At 40.5% G+C, this 27,719-nt stretch overlaps 1 protein-coding gene across 8 annotated transcripts in view; it reads left to right on the top strand.

Moving 5' to 3' along the window:
* Nucleotides 1-27,719, top strand: part of IL1RAPL2 (interleukin 1 receptor accessory protein like 2) — a 396,752-nt gene that overhangs the window by 221,747 nt on the left and 147,286 nt on the right. For all 8 annotated transcript variants that reach the window (XM_019290846.2, XM_039571946.1, XM_039571947.1 and 5 more), the window contains one exon: nucleotides 1,840-1,993. In XM_019290846.2, the coding sequence (XP_019146391.1) occupies nucleotides 1,840-1,993 (154 nt within the window). The remainder of the gene's footprint in view (nucleotides 1-1,839; nucleotides 1,994-27,719) is intronic.

Raw genomic sequence — 27,719 nt, 5'->3', positions numbered from 1 at the left:
TGTCTTAAGAGAAAGCTTTGTTCTATTTTGTTTTCTGTGTTTCTGACACTGCTGTTGCAGACAAGCAGAAAATGGGGCATAGGTGTGGGCATGTCACCAGTCTCTGAAGTTGCTGAGCCTGATGTAACTGATGTGAGACTGCTGCAGTCTGAGAGCTTGTTCCAAGCTTCCACCTTGAGAGAAGGAGTAGGGGGGCATTGAAGGTACTCAGGCCCTGTGTTGCTTTGTGTTTCCTGGGTACAGAATTACCCAGACCTTCCAGAACTGCTGGAACTACTGAGTGCTTTAGAGAACTCAGAAAAGCATAATTTTTTTGCAGGCAGAACAGGCTTGATGTTAAAGGTATTTAGAGAAAATAAATACATAATCTTAAGGTGCCATTTTCAAAAGACAATGATTAGGTTTTGTTGGAACCCTGAGTTCTGAGATTTTCAGCCTTTCAGTGCTGACAGACAGTGGTCCTCAGAAGCACACTGCATTTGACCTGAAACCTTGGGAAAGGCTTCCTAAATTATGTGGTAACACTGAGGTTGTTGCTGTGTAATTAAAAGTTATATCACTGGGTGGAATATGTAGAGGTATAGAAAATTAGGTTTAGGGGATATAGGTAACAATATGGAGGATTTTGGGTGTGGATTTGTTCTTCTTCTTTTCTCCTTCTTCTTCACAAATCTGGGTGCTCTGGTATTGGGCCAAAAAACCCACATTGCGGGTCATGAACAGTTAGTTATGGGATTATAAAAAAAACCAAGTTACTTGGTTGGGTGATTTGGACCTTAAAAAGCCTTGGAAGTTAGAACTCACGGCCATTTTCCACCTTGTTAACTTGGAGGCACACTCTGTGAAGCTGTACTACAGATAAGATACAATAAACAACTAAGTCCGAAGATGAACTCTCGGTCTCCTGCATTTTAATTCAAACTCTTGAGTAAAAGAACTCACGAAACAAAAGAAAAGATAGAAGAGAAAATTAATAGGTTTGGCCCATGCTTTTAGGTCAGAACATTCCAAGAATTATTCAATCATGAGTGCTGTTCACGTGGAAGGTGACTGATCTGCCTGCAAGGATCCAGTATATTAGGAAAGGGAGAGCCTCTTCTTGCACTGTATCACACCCTACCCAGAAGGACTCAAATGCTGTTCCAGTAGGACCAATTTGTAGCAATGAACCTAAATCTGCCAAACGACAGCTAATGACTGCATGGATGAAGTCTGTGGGAGTTGCAGGCTATCAGTACCATGTCCTGCATCAGAGGATGCATATGGGGGTGATGTTGCAAAGTGCCTGGTGATGGGAAAAGGCTGAGTTAAAGCTCATCAGGTGCTGGAGAAGCCAGTGATGAGAAACAAGGCTGTAAGAAAACCAGGCTTCTGAATTCTCTTAACAAACTGCTGTTCTTCCTGTTTTCTTCCACTGGTAAATGGTTCTGGCCTGGGACTATGTGTAAAGTTTGCCTTCAGGCTAACTCTTTAACAGATGTTCCCCTTACTCCATTCAAATACAGATGTGTTTTAATGGTCCGTCCTAAAGGAGAGGTCTTGGCAGTTGTTATGAAGAAAAAGAAGATACGTAACCATTGCTTGAGGACACCATGTATTAAACACAGCCCATGTGATACAGTAGGAATAACTGGACCTTAAAAACATTTATGTTTAATTTCAGTCTTCAAATTAATTCCAGTTTCAGATCTCTGTGCTTTCTGAAATTATATTTGAATTTTAATTGCAAAATATATCTAGGTGTTTGTTTACTTATGTATAATACTGAAAATCTGATCGGGCAACACTGTCTTATGTCGTACAAGCCAGGTAATGTTGACACTGGATTTTTTTCTGCAGGAATGTAAGCCAAAAGTGTGGAGAAGCGCTGTAATTCAGAAGGGAAATACTCTCTTAATTCAAGAGGTCCAGGAAGAAGATGGAGGAAATTATACCTGTGAACTAAAGTTTGAAAGCAAGCTTATACGAAGGACAGTTGAATTGAAGGTTACTGGTAAGAATTTTTGTTCTATGTCAATAGGACAAAAAATATAGCTTTGAAATAATAAGAAAAAATCATTTTCACATGTCGGTGAAATCTGTCGGTGAATCTGTTTGATAGAAGTAAGTCCAAAGCAAATCCCAGTAGCTGAGCAGTCATAGACTTGGGGAAATTGATATCAAGATCTTCTAAAATTCCACAGAAGAGTACTTCTACCTTTTGGTCAATACAAAAACTGGAAATGCTCCATATTTTTAAGCCTTCGTTTTATTTATGATGATCAGCTTTTCTAGTCTGGTATCCCGCAGTGGTAGGGAGGAGACGAGAGATCCAACAGGCAGGAATTGTGCAGCAAGATTCCTTTTCTAATTATTTTACAACTCTTTTCTAGACTTTTTTCTTCATAGTCTAATTGGTCAAAGGATCAGCCACCCCTTGGGGTGATTGGCTAAAATCCTAAAACATCCATTGTCAACATATTTTTCTACTGTACTATAAACAAAGCTTTGCAAGGTCACAGGTGTTCACAGCTTACAGAACTCTGCTAATATCTTCAGTGAGAGAGCAAAATATCTCACGAGACTGGAAAGAAGCAAGAGAAATTCTTGCTAGCTGCATATTTGTATCCACAGGTTTGTCTTTAGTGAAGATTATGGCACAACCTATTCCAAAAATGAAGTTAGCAATATTGGACTGTCAAAACAAAGTAACCTGCTTGTCAGGAGGTCATACAGTCTATAGTTCTGACTCAATGTAGTATCTACTAGACAACAGTATTTTTCTGTCTATTTTTGCCAGGTACCAAAAACGAACAGCTAAAAAATGTATTGTCTACCGATATATTCCTACTCCCTTTTCATCCCACTGTACAGTATGACATTTATAATTATTATTTTGCCTTCTGTGTCTGTGGAACTTTGCAAGTATCTGAAAACAGTTGAGGTTTTCTTCAGCCTTTCACACAAAACCATATAAACAAATGGTTAAGTATTTTCCCCACATACTGATTAAAATGGGGCCCTACTCAAAGCAATGACAGGTAGAATTCCACTTTCTTATATCTAACTGAATTATTCCATATGATGTTTCTAATATATTCTTGAAAAAAATCCCTCCTTTATTTTGGGTGGAATCCATTTTTTTATTCTTATCATTATTCCTCATTTTCAGTGTGTTCTTTTCCCTGTGTGCCCTATGTCATGTGACCCTTTATTGTCCATTTTTGACCATGGACAGTTCTTTGACCATGGACAAATCTCTAAAGTATTGATTTGACCTACCTGACCCTAACCTGTCAAGCGAAGATATAATACCTGCCTTGTGCGTAGTTGCTACCCTATGTAGCATGCTGTTCTTCAACCAGAATGTGAACTAAGTTTGACAAAGTGAAAATGAGATGCGTTTAATTCAATTCCCCACGATGGATATTCTGTGCTCTCCTTCTCATCATGACCTTGCTAGAAGTCATATGTTCTCTTAATTATTTAAACATTGTGGTGTAGTTATACTTCACAATTTAAGGAATTAGTCCTAAACAAAATATAGTATTTATTACAGTTATTTCTCTTATTAAAAAGTTTATTATCTGAATTAATTAAAATGCAAGTATGAAATATGTAAGTGTTCTCCTTTTTGCAAAATGCTTGAGAAGCAGAAGATTTTCCCCCTTTTAATTTGGTGTGAAATTCATGTTGCATTAAATTTTTTTTAGTTTATAAAAACACATATGTTTGTAAACACCTTTTCCAGATGGAAATGTTTGGGAGACATATCTGATGGTATGTGTTTGCTGGTTGAATCTCTCTAGATATCTGAAAGAGGCTAGTTAGTTTATGTAGATGACAACCTAAAAATGTGGGTAAGAACTACAAATATAATAGAACCACATAAGCATATTATCTCACAGCTTGATTGAGCAAGTTTCTTTCTCCTGTTTTTGTTTCAGTTTGTGAATTTTACATGTGTGTAGGTTTAGATCTTCGTGGGAGAAAAGTCAAAGAAAACTTGTACAACAGACAGCGAAGGATTACTTGTGTTGTGTGGCTCTTCAAGCCAGGTGGGGGGTCCTGAGGTCAGATCACAGGCTGGGAGCAGGTACATGTCGTACTCAGGGACTTGGCTGAATAAATGTTGTGACCCTTCACAGACTCATCCCAGTATGTCCAGGTCTTTCTTGTAATGGGATTGGTGTTGCACTGGGCCTGGTTTTTCATCTGTCTGAAAATGAGTTCTCATCAAAATATTGTACCAGGAGAAGCTAGAGGGAGAACCAGATCTCTAACTGCTGAACCTGCTGGTCTTTAAAATCACCATTAGCAAATACTGCTGAAGGCTTACCAGCAAAGCTGGGGTAGGATTGTCTCTGCTAGCCTGCAACACAGATGTGGAGCAAAGGATCTTACCTGCTGCTTTCTTCTGCAGGAGCTTTGTAATGATGTTTCTATTACTGGTACTCATTACCATGCCTGAATTGGCATTTATTGGCAAGTGTCTGAGTTCCTCTAACATAAAGATTTTGAACAGAAAGACTCTGTTGGGCACTGCTAGCAACCATGGTAACCTGAAATTGTTACTGAAGAGCTATTCTGAAAGTGAAATGGGCAACTCCACATCTCCCTTGAGCAAGGAGAGATGCACTGCCATGGAGAGAGAGGAACCTGGCCTAGATTCCCTGTAGTCTTTCAGGCACTTGCTGAAGTACACAGTACACTGTAGTGGTGTACAAAGTACACCAGTTAGTGGATGAAGTTATCTCTTAATTGTAAGACAGGATCTTCTTTGAAGTCACATCAAATATGGTACATGAGGTTTTTAGTCCTTTGTGAAGATTCTGGTAGTTATGTAAGTAGCAATATGAAATATTTACTATTCATTGCTAAATGCAGAATGGGTATCTAAACAGTGAAACTTGAAATCAGAATAAGTGCAGTGCTGTCATAACAGAAGTTACATCAAAAGATTTAGGAAAATTTCAAGGTGCAGGAGCCAGAAGCACCATTTTAACTTGCTGTTGGTAAAACTAATCAGAATAGTTAATGATATCCCAGACAAATGCAGCAGTTTTGCTGAAGATGTGATCCCACAAGCCAGCCTGATCCAAGTTAACAGCAGACAAGAGTGCAGTTGTGGGCTGAATGAAGGATGACTGTCTGGTATTTATATTAGTGTTGCCTAAGGATTTATTTCCAGTGGAGGCTTTCAACTGGGGACACGACCCTGCTCTTATTTAGTTACTCAGAAAAGTCCAGTGATGTCATTAGAGCTATTAGAATGTGTTGCCTTAACTTCCTGTGCCGAAGTGTTGATGCAGTTGTCTTAGTGGCTGTGACTGTGGCAGGGAGCTGCAAGGACAGCATGTGCTTTCCTTGGATCCTGTCTTGCCTTCTGGCCTTTGGAGACCCAAATGGGAGTGGGTCAGTTAGAGGTAGGAGGGGAGTTCCTCCTCCTCCCTTTCTTCTGTGACTAAGTCATGATATGAGCAACTATGAGATAATTAGTAAGAAAGAAATCTCAGGAGTCATAGATGGAAACTGAAAGCTATCAGTGTGTGATGCCTGGCCAGGAGAAGACAGACAGAGGGACCTCAGTGGTATTAGTAGGTGAGCAGAGCAGAAAGCAAACAGGTCAGATGGCATTTGCAGGAAGGGGCAGTTGGATACAGGTGCAGGGCTTGCAGTGTCATTGTCTGGCTGTGGTGTTCATTACAGTTGAGTGTTATTCAGATGATAAAAGGCTTCAGAGGCTGTAGCTCTTTGGGGTGGTAAGGGAAAGGCTTTCAGCCTAGAATATATTTGAAAAATATTTTGACACAAAGTATTTATAGGGAAAAAATCCTGAGCTACAATACAGCACTAATGAGCAGTGCCTAAATCTTGGTGTTTGGGTGCATTTAACAAAAATAGATTGTCAACAAAACAGCTTTTTCATCACTAGTTCTTCATGGGTTCATTATATTATGCAGACAGATGTGAAACAAGTCTTGTCAGCCTTTTTTGCTGAAGAAACATGACAACAGTGTTATCTCTTAGCAAATAACACATAACCCTTCAGTCTATATAAAAAAAAATATAGATACCACTTCACTTTGCTTCTTGGTAGCTTTGGTGTGACAAACAAGTGATATTAGAAACTGTGATCTAGGGTTCTAAAGCATAAAAATGAAACAGAAGCTTATCACAGGGGGTCCGATGCTGGTCAGCACCGGTATGCCACGACCTTCCTAGAGAGAGCATCCTGCAAAGAGCAACTCCTCCAGGGGCGATGGCAGGCCTCCCTGGGCAGCACGGGATTTCAGCAAGTGTAGCAACTTCTCTGCTACAAGTGATTCCAGCTCTTGTGATTCAGCTTTGTGAAATCACCCAAGGCGAACTCGGGAACAGAGAGACAGGAGCCTCATTTGGTAACTCCACAGAGGTAGCTTTTATTGTCCAGCAGCCCCTGTGGAGGAAAAGCCAGAGACAAAGACTCCCTAACTGAGGCAGAAACAGGGGCTTTTTATGGGAAAGGCAGGGGGTGGAGTAGAAACCAGCTAGCCAACTGGGTACAGGCTATCACCACATAGAAACAAGGCATGCTGGGGGTGGTTCACTTTGTCACCATGATCCGAGGAAGGTTGCTTATCTCTGGGAGAGTCCTTTTGCCCTCAGGCCTCTCTCCTCCAAGGGAGGAGTGCACAGGGCTCTTGTGCCAAGGGCTCACAGCCCTCCACAGAAACTCAGTTTTTAATTTGATAATAAATTAGAGTGTTCCCTTTAGAAAAAACTGAATGCAGTAATATAAAGTTACAGATAATCTACCTTATTAGAATTTATTAAAATTACAGCTATTCAGGAATATCAGCAATCAAAAGCATGTTAATGAGCACTGTAAATGCCAATGTTTATGGAAGAACAGTTATACTATTCAGATTAAAAGAAAAAAAAACCCGAACATAGAAAGTAATGTTGGTTTTGAAAGACAATTTATGCATCTTCCTGTTTTCCCCAGCCCTACCAACAAGTTCACTCTGTCTTGATGCACAGCAATGTTTCAATAGCTTTGAGGGTGAAAAGGTGGAATTGTGAAAAACACCTACTGTGTTTATCTGCTCCTTCAGCACTCTTTCTGTTTTGGAACAGTGGTCTATAGGGACACAGGCCGAGAAGAAGATGCAAGGAGAGATATGTTGGAGGTTTGGGAAAGGGTGATGCCTCTGAGAAGGGCGCAAGACCTGCTCTCAAGGCGTGGCCCAGGTGTCCCCTGGCAGATGAGGCTGTTTTGCAGGGATGTGTTTTTTCAGGGACAGCTGTGCTAGTGGGAGAGGTTGCCTTGTTCTTTCTGCTGCCTGTGGAAAGAAGTGATTTGTGAGCTTGTACTGGTGAGTTATTTTCCAGTATGACAGCAGAAGGTGGCCATCTGACCAACTTCATAAAATGCTGGTGATGGATTGGAGTGACATGCAGGAATTACTGGACCACTCTGTCCAGGAGCTCTGTCCTCCAAGTTTCCCTCAACCTCTACTCTGGCATATTCTTCACAGGCTAATAGGCTACTAAAATGCCTGGCTGTTCCTAAAAGTCATTTACGCGGTAATATCTGTTTTGACCACCATAAATGACAAATTATTCCACATGGCTACTTGAGTTGAATGATTCCGCCTGAATTCACTCTTTGATCATAGTTTTTCAATTAAATTCTTTCAATTCTCATTACATTGCTCACTTTTCAAATTACACCTGCTGCTGTTGCTAGATTTTGTTTGTGGGTTTGGGACCCCTTTATTAGCAAAAGTAGTTGATGGTGATTTGCTATTTTTAAACCAAGGGAGTGAATTGGATTTAGAAGGGCAAACAATTAGTTGGACTTTCCAGCAGCTCTAGGGCCGTAGAGAGAGAAACTACCACAAAAGCAGTGAGGATATGAGCAAAAAGTATGTCCACCATTTGGTAGTGGTTGCTTTTCTGCACATTTTTAATCCTCTGTGAACTGGATATGCTGCTTTATATTATTAGAAGTTGAGGCTAGTGACACATCAGCAGCATTCACTGGGTGCTGATCAGAACAAATTTGTATCTGCAGTAATCCATAAGTGCTCTCTAGGCCTTATCAGTTTATGGTAGATAAAGTATTGTCACCAAAATCATACAAAAGATGTGTTGACTGACAACATTTTTGTCTGCTGAGAGTTTCCAGAACAACCACAGCAAAAAGTGTTAAGATAAATTAAAAGCTTATTTAAACTGAGCTGAAACATGGAAGTCCTTCCAAGTCCTTTGGAATTGAGACTATTATAAGGGATTTCTTTTATGGTGTCAAATACAAGAGTTGGTGTTTGCTTAAAAATCTGAAAACATGTAATTGTGATTCCCTCCCAGCGGCGTCGTGTTTTGGCATAAACAATTTAGTAATCTGCAATGAATTTATGAAATAGTTCAGCGTTGCTTAAGTAGTTACTTATCCAAAAATCCAGTTTAGCTCTGAAAGGTCACTGAGCTCTGAATATGATTTGTAGATGTAAATAAAAGCAGGGCCAGCATATAAGACTCAGGTTTAAAAAGCAGGTGGCTGGGGAGCAGAAGCTGAGCTGAACATCCCCAGCAGTTTTGTACAGCAGCAGGTCCTGTGCTCGGGACATGCCTGAACTCTTGTGTGCAGGGATTCCTCAGTTAGCTCTGAAGGAGCTTTTCCAGCACAGCCAGTTAACCTGTTTGTGTGGCTTTTGGTACCCAAACTAACTCTGACATCTCTGCCTGGTATTGCACTCTGCATGCATGGGTCCTGATGGAGGCTGGACATGCTCTCGCATTGTTGCTTTATTTTCTGAGCCCCAGAACCTTTTGTTTGCAGACAGGATGAAACAGCTATTGTTACCACCATTTTATCATCAAATAAGACAGTAACATCAATTAGAGCACTGTGTGAAAGTAACATTAATTTCAATTTATGTAATTTTAACATCAGAGGTCATATTGCAACACTTTGTATTTCTGATTTTTTTATGTCAAATTACTTCTTTGTTGTGAGCTGATATATTTTAATTTGACTTGTGGCTCTACTGTTTTTAATAACACATATAGCTAAAATTTTTCAGCATTTCTGAAATGAGATATTTTGAATGCTTCTATTAATTTCTTTTTTAATTGATGTTTTGCAGGAAATTGCTTGTGAAATACCAAAATTTTCCCCAAATGCAAGCTCTGGTTCTTGTCAGCACTCAATATCTCACCTAATCCCTGGGATCTGGGAGTTGCTTGAAGTGCAGGGGTGTTTTATTGCTGATTTTGGCCAGCAGCTCTGGTGAGAGCTGTTAGCTCCCCTCTCCCTTATTTATTTGTATTTTCAAGCATGGGTCAGAGAGCCTGTTGTCTCAAATAAAGCAGAAAACATTTCAAAGAAAGCCTAAAGCAGCCTGTGAATTTTCCTGATGAAACAGCCTGAAGAGCCCTCCAAGATAAAACATGGTGACGTGTGGATGGTGGTAGTTGGTCTGGCCTTCAGGGTTTGCTCCTCCTCACATCCTTGCATGGCCAGTGCTGCCAGGCATGGGAAGTGTTTGCTGTACTTGGAGCTGTCTCCCTTTTCCTGGAAGCAGATGCTCCTTCTTGAGAGCTCTATTTATTTAGCTCCACATCTGCAAAAGAAAAATTTCTCCTGTTTAGTGTTCACCAGAATTCTAAAGTGGTATTGAAGCTGTCAGAAACTGTAGGACCCAGGGACATGCTTTTTATTCTTTCCCTCCTCTCCTGGCTTGGCAGCTTTAGCCTTTCTTTGCCTGCTGTGAACAACGTTCAGCTCACTCCCAGTGCTTGGCAGTCCCCTCCACTTCTGACATATGGCCCAGGATGCCTGTCCCCTGTTGTATCCCATGCAAGTGTTCCAACTAGAGCTCCCTTTTGGCAGGAAATGTGCTATTTCCAGCCGAACACCCAACTCCTGCTCCCTGTAACTTCATGGGAAGCTGCTGGAGTACAGTCAGAGAACACTGGAATATTGGCACTTTCTACCTTAGAACTCATTTTTGTTCTTAACAAGCGATTTTATCCATAAGTTGGAACTCCCTCCTATACTTTGTAATACAGACAGCAAATCCCTGTGCAGAAAGCTCCTGGAACAAGGGAGCGATGGATGTTTGCACCCTGTTTCCTTGGTTAATATGAGGTTGGATCTCACACCTTGGCCTGGGAGAATGCAGGGAGAAGAGGGCTCACACTGTGGCTCTCCTTGCACCTGCTTGTGTGCCATGGTGGCTTTAGGTATCACTACGAAAACAGTGCCACAAAGTAAGATACAATGATTAACCAACCAGAGCGGCTGAGCTCAAAATAAAGTGTGCATTTTCAGATTTTCCTCAAACACAACGTAAGCAGTGAGGGGGGATAAAAATTGGTAAGTTTTCATAGTTTCTTTTTTATTTCATAGTGTTAGTACATTCCATTGACTAATGGACTGCGTTTATAGTGGTGGATGCAGAAAGCCCTTCTTTCCTCCTGGAAAACACCTGTTAACATCTTTTCATAACAGAACTTTTACCAATATTTGAGTTGAAAAGAGAATAAAAGAAAATAATCTAGAGAAACCAATTGTTCAATGGAAAATATTTACAAAACAAAAGGCAAAGAGAAAAGCAGCTTGCTTGGGACTACAGTTGTAACTGTGAAAATTAGATACTTGTTAATTTCGAAGTGAAATCTTAAAGTGCGCAAATTAAATCTGCAGAAGTTTTTAACTCCTGGGAGGGATACTGCAGATTGTTTGGGAACAGAAAATCCTTCCTGTTCATTTCTAATATTGACATGTTAAAATATATAACATGTACATCATATCTGAAGTGACATTTACTTGCTTAGATAAATTGCACATTTTCATAGCAAGACTTAATCTCTCCTCCCTCTTTGCAATATCTTGACACAGTCAGGGAATCACTTTTTCATTAAATGCAAGGGACAGCAAAAAGCCTGCCCAAATTAAGTTTTTACTGAGAGTCCCAAGCTTTAAAAGATCTGTGGTAGGAGATACTGTTCTTAGCATTTCCTCTGCTGCACTTTCTTATAAATGATGCATTGCATCTTCTAGTATTTTTATTTTCTAAAGGAAACCTTCCTTTCTGTGAGAGAAAGCAAGGCAGAAATGGGTTAAGTGCTGACAAATACAGTACTTAAAGACCAGGAAATGAATTTCACAGGCTGGGTTCTCAAACCATTGCCAAAATAACTATCTATTTCAAGCTATATATAGGAAGTGCCAACAATTAGAGTTTTCTTTTGATATATTTTATGTGATTTGTATTAATTTTTACGAATGTCTCTGTTTTGTAAATATTAGCTTTCTGTAATACAGTAAAGTATTTATCTTAAAACTTCAATTTCAATTCTGATTTGTTACATATATGGCATCCTAATAACTGCTGTAGACAGCTAAACATGTCAAAGCAGACTTAATTGCCACTAATTTCTGTAGTGACTTTAGTTTTTTTAGCTACCTCAGGCAAAGCCCAGTAGGATCCAGCAAGAGAAATGTGTCCATTTGCTTTTGACCCCATTTGGAAAATGAAGTGATTTCTCTGCCTTTTTCAGAGTGTTTCTTGTTCAACCATGCAAAAATCGCATTATAAATCTGAAGCAACTTCTGTGTGTGCAAAGAGTCAACAGAAAAATTCAATCCAGAGTGTGATATCAGTACAATGAGGATGCCCATTCACCTGGAAGAAGTGACACAGCCAGTCCTTTCTGTCTTTTAACATCTCTTTTTCACCTGACACCCAGCAAGGTCCTGATAAAGTGGACCAACTCAGCTGGTTTCAAGAACACCTCATCAGAGTCTGTAAGCTGAGGATCTGGACAATGTCTCAGGGATGCATGTGCCCATTCGTGGTTGCTGTGTGAACTGTGTCATTGTTGAAGTGACAACAAAATATACCCACAAGGATAAAAGCTCCGTCATTTGCAGTCCTTCAAGTGATACAGATTGACGACTTTTCCATTCACCAGAGTGACCTGTTAATACAGGGCTCATGAAAAATGAGTTTGGAAGATGAAGTATTACCTCCATATCTCCTGAAGAAACTGCAAGTTCTAAGGGCAGTGAGAAATGTAGCAATATGCTGCAGTCTATGAATTATATATAGCGTCAGTACTCCTGGCGCTTTACTTACAGCTCCACAGCCTGCCTTCCTGGCTTATGAACATGCAAAGTAATTAGAATGGCAAATAACGTTAGTTTTTATTGACCTATGTTGCCCCCTAGTTCTCTGTCATGTTCTTGAACATCATGGTTTTTTCCTTCCACCTTAAACCAGCAGTTTGCAGTTTGTAGCATTGATTATTTGGTATTGTCTAATTTATTGATGTAGACAGCCAAGACTTCAACATGTTATGGGTTGCTCATTTCTCCAGTGATCTGTCATCGTACACAGCAACTGTAGCTCGCTGAATCACTGACTATATACTGTAAATGTCAGATATGAGCTCCCACTTTAAAAACGGCCGTTCATTCTGAGAGCTGCTGAGCCACATTCTCTAACTGTATTGTGCTTTCAGTAGTGGAGGTGCCTTAGTATGAATGATAGGATTGTGGGGTTTTTGCCCACAACAGTGAGGTAAAGCACACATACTGAAAGAAACTTCTATGTTTTCATTTTCTGTGTTAGAGGAGGCTTCCTTCATCATGAAAGTGTAGGCTGGATGCTCATTCTTCTTTATTAATAATAGATAGGCAGATAGATGCACAGACACAAAATAATACTGCCCCTGAAATCATTTTGCTAATGGTAAAATAGATACACATGAGTGTGCAGATTGCCTTGTCCACTGAAAATGCAGCTTTCCCACCCAGAGAAACTGCAAATCTTGCCTCATGTTTTGTCTCATAAGAAAAGCCTGAGAACAGGAAGCAATGACTGTCTTGTTCCTTTGAAATGACTGGAGAAATTTTAATAGGTGAGTAGCTCTGCTTTAATTTGAGCTGAAGATCAGGGTTATATTTTCACAGCACAATGTTGACGCCTTTCAGAGCTGGTTTGTGCTGCCTGGCACTTGTGGCTGTATATCTGAGATGAAAAGTTCTGCTGTGGAAGGAATAGTGCTCACTACTGAATTGTCAGCATTATTTCTTGCTGCAGTGGTGTGAACCTCAAAGGTGCCTTATTCAAGCGCGTGTTTGGCCTGACCCTGTTTAGCTGATGAGATCTGACAGTAGTAGTATTGCTTCAGGCTCTGATGTTGCTCTTATGAAGTTCACCAGAAGACTGGAGCTAATAACTTACTGATGTTTGCTCTGTGCCTTGCAATTTTTAAGTTGAAAGGACATACAAAAATATGCTGGGTGTGTTAAGTACCTTGTTTGTCTTCAATATCATGGACCAGCATGGAAAATATTTTCTTAATTTTTATCAGCACCAACCAAGCTATTTTTTGTCTTTGATCGTATTGATTGCTTTTGTAAGCAAGAGAAAAGCATTCAACTGAATTTGTATTTAGGTGCTTATTACTCCAGTCTGTTTCAAAGGGATAGGTAGCTACTCTGTTGCATTAGACTTTCATGTACTGACTTACTTACTGTGTGTGTTGAGTGGTTTTTGCAATGCAAGCATGTTTCAGTAAATAAAATCAATTTGCAGCCAATGGGAACACAACAGTAAGTGATTTAACTTTTCATCTTTTTCTTTGGCTTAAAATGAAAAGCTCTCCAAGGTATTTTTTATGACAAGCCCTGTGGGCTGAAGTACTCTGAGAAAGTGCAGGAAATATAAAGTGCAGAATTGCAAACGAAAATGATTTAACAGTAAAATTAATAAACAATATAGTTATAAATTTCTAAGGCAGCTTTGGATTCTTATCCTCTGTTTTTTTCTGGCATAGCCCAGCAATGAACCTAAAGGCCTGTTTCTCCTCAGAAAGGGCAGTGGGGTCTGTGCGGTGTCTGATTTTATTTTATCTTGGCTGGTGCTGGTTCTCCTGTGTGGGTACCTGTCTGCCCGGAATTGGTCTGGGATAATTTCATAATCGATTGAGATGATAAAAGGGCTTTGGTTATATTGAAGGAGGCTAGATCCAAGCACCAGATGGTTTTTCATCTTTATACAGTGCATATAGCATTAGCAATCCAGTTGTGGATAGTCAAGCTGCCCATCCTGGGCCAGGAGTGGTTATAGTTTCTGGCAGGGAAGGAACCAATTTGCCATAAGCTGTGTATGCCCTTGTAGCTTCTCTGGAATACACTAACATGCCACTTTTTCTTCCTAAATGGGAGAAGAGATGCACCTGGAACAAGACCCTGCCAGGGCTATGACAGCTCTGTAACCTCTAAGTGGCCATAGCAACTGTATTTAGGCAGATGTTTTCAAGCAGAGTATTATCTAAATATCGGTACACATGACTGTGCAGTAAAGCGATCTGATTTAGAGATGCCATTTGTGCTTCTCCTGAGACATGCACATGTTGCAGATATACAGGCAACTTATTTGTAAATTAAATAAGGGAGGTGTTCAGTGAGTCCTTCAGCATGGTTTGGATGCCAGTATGAGAGGAAGGGACCTCAGAAATACTTTGAGAAAGATTAGATGGGGAGAGAGGAAGACCTTTGGTACTTGTTTTTCTGATAGAAAAGTCTGTTTGAAACTGGTGTAAAACCTAACCAAAGTATCAGGTTGATGAAGAAATGTGCCTTTTTAGAAAAAAACATAAGTTTTGTCAGAGCAGAATGTTAGCATTTGCCCCCTTAAGAAATTTTTTTCCCCTTTATAGTAAGAATTCCATTCTGGGAAAAATGGCATGTTTTCTGTGTTGTTCTCCAGAGGGAGAGAATTCACTTCTTTTCTAGCTAAAAGACTTTTTGTATCACTTGACAAAGAAGCTGCCCTAAAGCTTTGGGCAGTGCAGCACTCAGAGGAAGCACTGTGATCACAGACTGCTGCTGGGAAGAGAAGATGGTGAAGGGGTCAGTCAGGAAATGTGGAGTCCTCAGGGGTTAGAATTTTGGTTCCTCCTATACCTCTATCAGTGACAAACCCTGTTAAGTTCTCACCTTTAACAGGTTTCATACATCTCACACAAAGAAATGTTTTACTGTTTACTCATATACTGAAGTTAATTCACTTGGGACTGTTTGTCTTAAACAAACTTATCCATGAGAAATTTCTCTTCCATGTTAGTGGCTTCCTATACAGGACTGTTCAAATTCCTGTAGATCGTGGCCACATGACTGAAGCAGTATGCTAAAGCATGGAAGTACTTCCAACAATTCCCTCAAGGAAAGTTATCAATGCCTTCATTCCAGAAAAGCAGAGTCATGGAAACTGACCACATCTGTAATGTACACGTTGAATCATTCTATTTGTGGGGGAAAATGCCTCTTTTTTGGGTTTTATTTTTCATGTCTGTTTTTGCTCCACTTTCCAAAAATGAATACTTCTATTCCTCACTATTCACTGTTCTGGCATTGCGATGGGAATTGTGCATTTCATAAGCAAACACTGAGCTTTATTTCATCTGGCGCTCATGATGTGGGGGAGAGCTTAATGAGACACATCATTCTCTGAAGATAAGGAATGTGAATTATATATATTAGTTTAATGTGGAAGATATGGACTGGAAAGAAAGTTGGTTCCTTTCCGTTAAGTTGTGGGAGGGTCAGAGCACAGCTTTGAGTACCTCTGAAGTCTCTGGCTATCTGCCACCAGATCTATATTCTCTGTCAGCCCAGACCTCATTTTAATATTTAAAATGTACTTGCTTTCTTTTTCTAGCCCTCAAAAGGGCTTTAGTTCTTTCCCTCATTCTGCCAGTGCTCAAGCTGCTACAGCTGCTGCTGTCACATTTAATAAGGACTTTGCAGAGTTTAAATATTGTGTTGTTGCACAAGTTTTTCTTTGGCACAAAAGAAGAGCTTTGTTGTTAAGCTCAGGTGCTCCTCACCAACACAGCTGCTGACGTGGGGTGTCAGCTGAAGGTGACAGGAACTTGTCACTTGCCCTGGTACGCACGTGAAGCTCCCTGTGGTGCCTAACACCACAATGCAGCCATGAATGGAGATGCTGCGGGACAGACCCCATCCAGCGTAGAACCCTTGCTGATTTGTCCCACGACTGTTGTATTTGAAAATGTATGTCTTTCAAATAAGAACATAAAATTGACCACACTACAGTTCCTGACCTACAGTTGAGCCATTACACTGACTTTGTGGTTGCATATTTCTCATTTGAAAATCACCAGTGATCCTGTGGTCCTTTTTATGCAGTAAACAGGTAGCTTTCCCTTGCTCAGTTGTAGATGAGGTGGGAAACAAGGCAGCAGTGTGGATGGTAGCTTGACATTTCAAAATATCAGAAGGAGGAGGAAGTGAGACTAAAACTTGATGTCCTCATGCCTACAGTAACTTAGCTGCTTATTGAAATATTCTTCTCCCCAGCCTTGAGCTCTGTATGTGTCAATCCAGCTGAATGTAATTGGGGCTGTTTACTGTGACAGACAGTCAAAATTCAAGAAAAACTTGGAAGAAAACACTCAGCCCCCAGCCTGCGGTGTCTGCTGTATAGCCTCCTGTGTACATTATATCTCTCCCTATTCTCCTTCCCCCCAAAATCCTCCATCTCTCTGCACAACCAGGCTAGATATTTACATTCATTCTCAATGTTAAACTGTATTTAAAAAGCCCATTTCCTTCCCGAAGCTATTCATCTTCTCTCTGGACCTTTGATGACATCCTCTTCCTTTGATTCCAAGTCATTCTCTTGTTTTCAGTATGACAGAGAAGGATTTTATTTTTTTTCCCCTAACATTAGAAAAAGACCAGCCTCTCTTGTTAGGATTTCTTTTGAAGTATCCAGGGTGAAAAGAGCTGAGCTGCAGGACAGAAAAGTAGTGCTAAAAAATGACATTTTAAAAAATTGATAATAAAGTCTAGGTTAAAAAATAAGTTACTGTGCAATGCATATATTTCACCTGAATGTTACAGGCTGTTCTTTTGTTTAAATTTTCTGGGTGATGAAGGAAAATAGATAGGTGCTCATTTTGGAAAAATACCACATTTCAAGAATATTAGCAATTTTATTTGGATACCTCATGGCATGTTTGTGTCCTTTAAATAGGATTGATTTTGGTTTAGTGTGCTTTTACTGCTCTGATTCTGCCTTAATTCACAGACATTTGCATTTCTCTGCTTTCCCAGTTGGTGACGTGCTTGGTGAGTGACAGCTTACTGGGTTTACATTATGAAAATAAGAGTAGGAAATGAAACTGCAGATCCTTATCTTCAAGTAAATATGCCTAATTTAGAGGGAATCTTTCTGTCGTGTTTACTAAATATAAGGGCATAGTCAAATCCCAGAGGCTGACACGAGAAACATCTGCAAGTGGGGAAAGTGGCAGTTTAAATTCCCAAATCCATGACATAGCCATGAACCCTGTTAACTCAAAACAAAGGAAAGTTAAACCTAGAGATTGTTTCCGTCTTTGAGGTTCTCTGTCATTCTAATGCATGCTTGAGTATCTGGCTGAGAACTTATAACCAGGCTGTGCTGTATCATCATGGAGAAAGAAAGAGAGCGTCCCCAAAGAATGGGTTCAATCTGTGACCCAGAACCAATAGTCCAAACCAATCCAAAGACCTGGTAGAGAGATGAAAGGAGGCAGCTAACACGGGTGCCTAAAAGCAATCGAGAGCCTCAACCAGCTCAAATCAGCAGTAGAAATGAAGGAGACAGTGATACTTTGTACTGACCTTTATGTTCAATTCTCAGTTGGTTATTATGGAGGTGGGTTAAAAAAGTTGCTCCTGCTGGTTTAGATTCAGCCTGCACTTGTCATGCTTGCCAAAGACCTTGCCACTGGAGAGGGCATTGCAAGGTAACACAAGTAACAACAAGAGCAATTGTTCTCCTCTCATCTGAAGCCCTGGTGCACCAATTACTATTTAAATCATTATTTAAAGAGTTTGTCATAAACCCTTTCATAGCAGGAGTAATTTTGAAATATTAAATACTATTTTCCGTTTAGCCATAGCAAGGATTGGGGGGGAGGGGATGGAGTCACTTGAAAGCATGTGGCTGCAATTTCGTGTATGAAGCTCATTTGTCAGTGTAAGAGATGTGGTGCTGCAGTGATGGGGTTGTTGTTGTGGATTCTGTATATCACTCCTAGAGGCAAGATGCACATGTAATATAAAGCAGTGGAGGAATGTAGCTTTGTTCCATCTCTGTCAGAGGGAGTGATGACTGTCCCAAGGGACAGGATAAGATGCCACCACACTGTCACAGTGCTGCATCCTTGCAGCACTGTCTGCTGGGCTGGCTGGCACAGTTCCCCTGCCCCAGAGGCCTTAGTTTTGAGTTTCTGACCTTCAAAAGAGAAAAAGAGCATCTAAACAGATATTTTCCTTGCAACAAAAATGGCAACAGCAACAGCAAAATCAACTCTGGTCTCTGTTCGAGCCTGGGAAGTTTCAGCCTGAGAGGGGAAGATTTGAAAGTCACTGACTCTGCAGGAAAGGGGCAACCTTGTAGCATACCTGTATGTACAACTGTAACTATTGTAACAAGGGCTAATGTGTGCCAAAAAAATGTGGCAAAATGTAACATGAGAGGTGTAGGTCATAGGAAAGTAACCAGGTGAGGAAACAGTACAGGGCTTCTAAGACATTCATTGCGGCATTAAACTGAAATTAGGGTATTTGCCATCTTCCTGAGATGAAGGTGACTGTGTTCTAGACAGTCAACATAAGGAGGAAAATCCAGGATGCAAAAGTAAACATGTATTAATCTGGTTTCATCTAGGGCAGTCCCTTTGACCTATAGCAGTTAGATGGATGTGCCACTCTGTGACTCACTGTGCCACTGAAGGGGCAAACATCTGAAATGAACAGTCTGGCTTCTGTTGATGTTAATCAGAGTAAGTTGTGTTGGCCTCAGTGGGGTTCCACCAGCGGGCAGGTGAGTATTTGGTCTGTGGCAGGCATAGGTGCCAGTGCTGGAGAAGAGCTGTTCAGATGCATAGGCTAAAAAGTTAGAAAAGTAAGAGTTGAAGCAAGCTGGCAAGAAAAACCTTCTCTTCTCATGGAAAAGAGTGAATTTTTGGTGGATGTTAAATTCCCTTTAATTCTCCATGGCTCTCCCTGCCATGGAGAGCAAGCTTTTCAAGCCATTCTTTGTCCCCAGCTAAAGAGAAACATATGCAATTCCAGCTGTGGAAATTATCATGCAGTAAACTAGTCCAAAATGACTTCGCTACTTCATTTTGTAATTATAATTTTGGAAGCATATCACAGCAAAGGCCTTCATCCGGGGCTAAATTCAAATCAAGTTTTGAGTTTTGAAATTGAAGTCTGTTGTGAAATCCCCAACCATTTAAAACTAAATGCCCCTGGAGAATATAGCAGAAAAATGAAAACTGAAAATTTTATGTTAGGCAGTTCATTCAAAAGATAACAAAGAGGAGGGATGAAACAGTTGTTTCTTAGCTACAAAGTACTCTATTCACTTAGTTTTTTGGATTATCCTCTCTGCAGAAAGATGTGAAGACATTAAAATTAAAGTAGAGGTAGGAGTGTGTTTATACCAGGAGTAGGCATGCACATCCATCTTGCTGTGTACTGTTAAACTGGTACCACATACATGAGCTTACTCAGAGCTCCTCATTCTCTGCTTGTGTAGACAAATGCTTTGAAGCTGCTTGAGTTTTCCAGTGTCAGCTCTGACTCTGAAGTTCCTTACTCAAGAATGTCAGGAGGTACTCATGGGCTTTAATTGATTTGTGTGGGACCAAGGTAAAGCATGAGGCTATTGCCCATCCCTTGACCAATTGTCTGCTGCATTCAGCAAAGCATAAACAAGTGTTCTATTCTGCTGGACGTGGAGAAGATTTAAGCACAATGCTTAAGGGCAATCTCAAGACTTGGGCAGAAGAGAAATGGAGTCAGAGGAGGGTGCATGTGAAAACCTGTGCAGGGTTCTTCTGTCTCCCACAGCTGCCTGTGGTCACCTCCAGCAGTACGTTTTCCACAGCTTTTCCAGTTGTGACAGCACCCCACTACAACTGTTGTTGTAAAACATCCAGTCCTTTTCCCTAATGCCCTCTAATCCCAAACACTTGAAAGTATACAGGAAACTTATGCTGAATCAATACCTTATGAATAAGGAGGCTTTTCTTACAGAGCTCTTGATAGAAATGAGTGTTCGGCTCTTTTATTGAACAAAGTATACTTGTGCAGCAGCTTCCTCTCTAAACGGCATTTTTAGCTGCAGCTACTAGAAACATAAATGGCAAAACCCCATGCTCTGTTGTGAAGACCATTTTGAAAATAAAACTTGTCTTGTGCTCGTGTACCAAGTAATAGTGATAATAAAAAAGCTGTTCAGAAAGTGCTACTACTTGAATTAGGCCTGTCTTCATCTTGTTAAAATAAATGTATTTATTAAGTATGCATATCTTTATCTCTTATGTAATGAGAAGAACAGAGGCATATCACAGATCTACAGTGTCTTTTGTGCTCTACAAATTCAATGCAACACTCACCAGACAAGAAGTGATTTATTCTGTGTGTTGTAATGGGTGGAATGATTAGCAGTGATGGCATCCATCACTTCTACAACATACTTATCTCAGAACGTTTCCATTGATTCAAGAGAAAAGCGGGAACAGAACAATAAAAGTCAGTTATGTACTTGGTCCTTTAACTTGGTGTGCCTGATTTGGACACCTGATTAATAGGTCTCTACAGCTTGAACAAAGTGTCAGTTAGTAATGTGGACACAGTCTGGCTTCGGTTTGTCAGAAATTAATTCAGCAGGACTGAGAACAAGAGAAAACTAAACACCACAACTGTCTATGGGATGTTAAGGCTATCAAAGGAGTTTCACTTCTTCTCTCTGCACAGACACTTTATTCACTGGGAGCATAAATAGCTAAAGATTTTGGAAAAGTTTCCTGTCATTGTGAAGCATGTGATCTTGGATTTGAAGGAGGAGATGGTATCTTAACAAGATAGTGCATGAGTGAATCATTGCTCAGTTCTGGTGTAACTTACCTCTGATTTCCAACACCTGTTCACTCCTTCAAAAGTTCAGGTTTTTGAAAGTGAGACCATTTGGGAATCTGACTTTGACTCCATGCACTTCCCTTTCATTCCCCTGGCACAGACAGGCATTTGGGGTTACTGTATTTCTCTCTGCTTTTTTTTTTCCTTTTTTTTTTTTTTAACAGCTGGTGCAAAGCTGCTTGCCATCAAACTGCATGGAAGTGGCAATTCAGTGCAGTAGTATCCTGACAACAATTTGCGAGCAAATGTAATGTTGCATTAGATACGGGGCATGCTCTAGTGTAACCCACACTCCTGTGCATTATCCTGCAGCTCGTTTCTTGTTTTCTGCCTTCAGTAGTCTTCTAAAAACTAAAGTTTATTTTCTAGCTTTGTTGGTTTTGAAAAACAGAGGAGCAATAATTGAGTACAAGACATGGAGAAAATGGCCCTTCGAAAGCAACTGTAGAAATCAAAATGAGTAGGATTAGTCTTTTTTTCTTCATTGAAAATAAAACTCAACACCACATTACAAGTATTGGAAATGTCTGGGAGGGATTAGGTACAAGATCCATGAGTAGCCTAAGTGTAGTATGAAATTGGCTGGCTAAAGATAATTTCAAGGTTAAAAGAGGAAAGGAGATAATTTTCTGGCTATAAATAATATTTGCAATTATGCAAAGTAAGGTTAAAAGGGCATTTGGATCTTTGGCTTCATCACCTGAGATAGTTCCCTTAATACTGATGTCTTCCCGAGCACTGTTTGATGCTTCATGATTTGATGTGAGATGAAGGAGGGAAGTAGTTGGTTACCATGAGTAAACCACATCAGATCTACAGATTTTGAATATTTTCCACAAGTAGATCTCAGATTAAGGATGGGGCAGTTCCACTCTTGCTCTCTAGGAAAGTAAAAGTAATTTTCAGGAGTACCTGTGGAGCTCAGAGGAGGAAGTGGAATTATCTCCAAAGGGCACCACCAGTGCTGTCCAAAGAATGCATTCAGAAGAGGAGGGAGCCATGGTACAGGTCACCTAGAAACCATTACATATTGATATGAACCAGTACTGGAGAACTGAGCCTGAAAAATCACAGTACCTGCTTGCAAAGGAAGGAACACAGGGAAAATGTTTTGTTCACTCCTATTAAATTTGTACATTTGCTTGTATGATTTGGGAGTTACTTCCATTATAATCCAAGCAGAACAAAAATTCCTTTCAAACAAGAATCTTTCTGGCTGCTATAGCTCAAGTCACATTCAGATGAAGAAGGAAGAAAATGTTTTGTTCTGTTGTCCTGTTGACCCAGCATGATAAAAATACATCTGGTTGAAAGTAGCAGCACTACTTACCATGGCTGCTGTCTGGCTGCATGCAGATCTGAAGCTGCCAAAACTTAAACCTTCAGGGCTTCAGCTCTACTGCTTACCCTACTCAACTTACGGCTTTGAAGTTATTAAATTCGGAGTGTGTCCTTTCCCCTCCCAGCAAAAGCCTGAGCATACCGACTGTATACACAGAGTGTAGGATACCCAGTGAACTCATGCTTCCAGTATTCTGTAGGTAGAAGGACAGAACTCAAAATAATAGTTACTGTTATCTACTGGGGCAGTAACTCTGAATTTTTCCTGTGCTTGTCTTCAGCTAAGAAGTTTTCACGTTTGGACAAGCCATCATGAAACCTCAGAGGGTGTTTTAGCTGGGAATGTGGAGCTGATTGTAAAAAAGTCCATGCCCCAGCAAATTATTCTTATGTAATTGATAATATGCCAGCAGGACAGGGTTCCAGTAGCTTAGATTCACACCAGTCCTAAAAAATGGAAGCTGGAGAAGAACGGCAGCAGTGTACTGCTGTACAGTGTTACAGTGTTTGTCCTGCATCCAAACACTTTTAAGACTAGTCATACAAAATTCAGGTCTGTCCAGCAATCAGAAAAATGTTTGTGGATTCAGAAACGTTAAATCAGTCACCCAGGGTGTGAGGAGGATTGGTGCAGAACTTCCAGTTCTGGCTTGTCCCTTTGGGTTCAGAACTGAACGGTACCTTGCTGCAAAGCACCTGATCCCAGGCTGCCCCAGCTTCTCAGGATGGTGTACAGTGATAAGTAACAGCAAGGAGTCTATTAATCATGGTGTCTGTGACATTAGCACTCTTGTAAAAAAGCTCTATTCATGTAGTTCCATATTAGCTATTCTTTTCATAGGGAATAAAAATATCTGGATGAGAGCCATATGATTGAAGTCTATTTAGAAGTTAGCCCTCACAACAGTAGCAAACATTTTCTGGAGAGGCCTACTGATGTTAAATCTCTCTGCAGAGTGGCATCATTTTACTAGCTGACTAGATATGATGTTAAAAATTATATCTATTATAGCCATACCAGAGGCGTTCATTCAGAAGAGAATAATGAAGCACAGCTAACAAAAGAGATTTGTCCCTTTGGACATGATGAAGGGCCTTGAGATAAGAAATAATTTTCACATAAGCAGTTCCTGAGTTAAAATATTAATTTATAGGAAATGCTTTAAAAAGGTCTTTTGAGGAGATTTTACAAGGCTCAGGTTTCTCATTTTTGAAACCTTTAGAGCTTACCTCACCTGGTAAGAATTTGCAAATCCAATCCCAATGATTTGTGTGTTCACATTCACACTTTTGAAAGCATAGTAACTTCCTGAGCAAGGAGTATGTTTTTTTCAGGACATAGCCATGCTGTGTTCTTGGGATTAGTTCAGGGAGTTCATTCTTCTGGTAGTTTCAGTGGAAAGACCTTTGCCGTGATGGAGGCTTGTTCACCTTCCCTGAGTGGTGCAGTGGGAATGGATGGGCATCACTGCAGAATCCTGCCCACTTTGTTTACTCCCTGAAAGCCCTCCCTGAGGAACTGGGTTGGAGGCAATTCTCTGACAGACTGAGTTGTTGTTTTTAAAATTACGTAGAGACATAGGAAGTACAAAACCAATGCAGACACAACTCCACTTTTCTCTTTGGGGGAGCTTGATTTTCCTAGTACTGTATGTCCCACTCTACCCATTGTCTTTCTAAGGGCTGTTCTTCCTCTGACCAGGCACAGTTTGTAACGACCCTTTTACATCCATCTTAGCAGCCAGATTTCAGCTTATGTGCCAATATGCATTTCTTGGGATGTCTGTATACATTTTTGTAATTAATTTATAAGGTGCATTATCAGGTACTTTGCTAACATCTGAATTTCTGACCTGTGCTGCTGCCTGCCTTTGCTGTTACAATTCTATCAAAGAGTAATCAGCTTGTCTAGGGAGGTTAATTCTGTGTATACCATGCTGCCTGCTGCTTGTGTAGCCATTACCCAGTAGGTATGTAGAGAGTGGTACTTTGAGGGATGGAGGACGTGGTGTGAGAGTTATTTTGTTCTTGCAGCTTGCTAGAAATGCTGAAAAACTATGAAGTCTGCCATGCTTCTGTTGAGCTCAGTTTTTAGTTGATGTAGAGCTTTCCACTCCGAATGTCAGAGATTACATATAGTCCAGCTACTAAACCTCCCTGGTGAGCAGTGTACAGGAGAAGAGTGCATTGGTTTGCCCTTTGTCTGTTTTTGTGATTATTTCTTGTTAACTTCAAGAAGTCTGGTTCAAATTAATAGAAAAAATATCAGGAATGCAGCAGCTAGGAGAAATTGCCCCTTTTTAAGAATTGCTTTTATATTAGTAGATTATTAGATGTTTGGAGTCTTTTCAATGGAAGAGACAGTGTCAAAGTCCCATTTGTGCCTCTTCAGATTGCAGATGAAGAGTTCTCTTAAAATGGTGTTGAAAAATGGAATTTATAAGAAAATGCAAGGAAATTGGACTGTGTTAAAATAATGGACTTCATTAGAGAGCTTGGGGACAGGTATTGTAGCTGGCATCTCTCCTTTTTTTGGTTTTGGGAGCATCTTATGTTAATCTTGATTGCACAAGATGAAAGAACCATCCCAAATTTCAGCAGAGTCCCCTGCACTTAGGGGGTTACTCTGGTAACAATTTCATTTTCAGGAATGGGGAATAGTTTCTGAAAGGTGATCACTACAATGAAAGGTTTCTCTTTGCTTTGACACATTTAAGAGGCCAGATCTCGTAGGCACTCAAAGCACTCCATGAAGTCCAGGTTTTTTCTCTGCACCTGATGAAAGTGGTGTTACATTTGGTGAGACGTTCCCAAGTAATATCTGTTGTTTACTCACTGTTATTTGCTATCATCTGGGCAGAGTGTACTTACCTCTCCAACCTGCAAGAAATATGAAATTTGCCTCTGGCTCTTTAGATTTTATATTAAGCTATTTTTCAGTCTTTAGTGAAGAAAAATCTTTTTCCTGCCATTCTCTCCTTAGTGCTGGAAGTGGCAGAAGTCTGGTCCTGTCATCTTGCAGCCTCACTTCCTGTCAGCATGTCTCTTATTGCTGTGAGGTTTTTTTGTTCCTCACCATGTAGCTCAAGCAGAGACTTCCAGCCAGTCCTAAAGCCTGTCCATGACATGCTAGAAGTTGTTCTCCCCAGTGCCATGAGCCATGTTTTGGGGTGAGTCTGTCTTCTAATTGTGTGCACAGAGGTAATGTCTTCTGTCTGCTTCAAGGTATGGTATCAAAGGTTGTGCAGGACTAAACCCTAAGCCTGATTTTCTTGGGAATAATACATGGAAGCCTTTCCTTCCTTTGTAGAGGCTGGACTATTCAAACAGAACAGGGAGGCTGGATGTGGAGATGTGGGTGTTGGTGGTTGGAGCAGCTCACCAGAGCTACTCCTCAGTGATGGTGTCGGGGATCTTCTTACCCTCAGGTGATCCTGTGTTGTGGCAGCAGCTTGGTCTGCCTAGAGCTGTTTTGGAGGTTTCCTGTGGCTGGGAGTGGGATGAGGAACGGGGAAAATACGGAATTAGGAGAGACAGCAGGTTCTGGCAGTAGCAGGAGAAGGCTTGCTTGCAAATCCCAGTAAGAGTGCTTCTAGTTCTGAAGTGAAGTTAATGAGAAAATCTCAGGCAGGGAGACTTCACACAGACCCAGATATGGGGAGGCAAAGCAAAGAGAAAGAGGAGGGCATGTTTTCTTTGTTGTCTTTATGAGTGATCTCACACAGTATCATCCACCCATGTTTTGTTTTTCCAGACATTTTTCATCATTCTGGATTTTGTTTTGCGTTTTTCATTTCCCCAGATGTTCTCTGCAGTTGTGTGTCAGCAAGGAGAATGGATGCATTATTTCCTCACATTCCCAGTATTTACTTAGAGGGGAAGCTTCATGTACGTGTACAGACAGACATATAGACACAGGTGTGTAAAAGCATGATGGTAAATTCTGCAGGCCCAGAAATGGGCATCCACAGTGGCACTACTTCCACAGATAAGAGCTGCCAGCCTACACTTATTCTGGCACCTGCTTGACTGTACTCAGACTGAATACTTAATTATTTGCCATAAGGAGTAGAGGCTTTTGAACCCAGGTGTAACACTTTCCAAAATGAGCTCTTGCATGCAGTGGCATGTCAGAAAAGGCTGCTGTGCTCTTATCCTGGGCTACAGGTGTTCGAGTCTCTGAGTAGCTGCGCGTTCCCATTAGCTCCATGGTCCCCTTTAGGTGCTTTTGATCCTGAGTTTATTTTAATTGCCTTGCATTGTCTGTTGGCTATCTCTGTGGTTACAGAACTACTGAAGTGATCTCTCATTATGTGATTTGGTGTAGGCATAATTATGAAATTGTAGTGTGTAATTTATTCATTTTGAGACAGGCCTATGATAAAATTCACATCTGCTTCTTTCTCTAGAAGAACCTTTTTTATTTTTCACTTTCAAGGTTGAGTGGGAGGTTCCACGAAGAAGGTGAGGGGCTGTGTTTGCCTGGCAAGAGGGGAGGTCAAGAGGTTGGAAGGGGTGGGTTGTGGGCACACAGAGATGGGGGCAGTTCTGTGCAGGTGTGTGGCCAGGAGTGGCCAGGTGCAGCCCTGCCACACCTGCACCCTGTGGTGTGGTTTATCTCAGATGTGACATACCTTTCCACACTTGGGTCTTAGTGCAGGCTTAGCAAGTAGCATTCCTTACAGAAGCCAGACGGTCACTGCCTTCAGGTTCTCATAGGGGAATGGAAAAGTGAAACATCTTTTCAGTGAAACAAAGGAAGCTGATAAAGTATGTCCTATGATTGAATGTTAATTCTATTACAGGGCAAATACTTGATGGATTGAGATGTCCTATTGAGAGCAGATCTGATCACAGGCCTTTAAGTGAATACAGTGCCTTTTAACTCGTATCTTATTTCCATTTAGAAGTAATTAAATGACTTTCAGATTAAAATGGGAATTATTTTGTGGTGATTTAGATCTTCATACAGACAAGGTGTGAAAGTATCCCATTTTTTATTTTATCTGTATTTTAGCAGAAATTCATAATAAAATTGAAATGTTGCTATTAAAAGAAACTTTAGGTGTTATTGAAGAAGTCAGTTGGGATTATTTTAGTTCTACATTGGTTTTTTTTAACTTTAGCCAACTGCATTTTACCCCGGCCTTATGCAATAACATGTTTAAAATATAGAATTAATTTAAATAAAATACATTTAATTGACAAAACCTTTCTAATACAAATTTTTTTTGTTGTTTGGGAAATGCTGTCTCATCAATATGGACCTACTCATGGAAATGCATGGATATTGGTGGAAATTCCAGGGTATTGGAAAAAGTGAGGGCATTATAGGAGAAGCCAGGAGGCTAAATGTCCATGCAATCACCTTGTGGACACTGAAATTCTCATC

This window comes from Corvus cornix, chromosome 4A (genome assembly GCF_000738735.6).
Source record: "Corvus cornix cornix isolate S_Up_H32 chromosome 4A, ASM73873v5, whole genome shotgun sequence".
Classification (NCBI taxonomy): Eukaryota; Metazoa; Chordata; class Aves; order Passeriformes; family Corvidae; genus Corvus; species Corvus cornix.
This window is presented reverse-complemented; position numbering and strand designations above follow the sequence as displayed.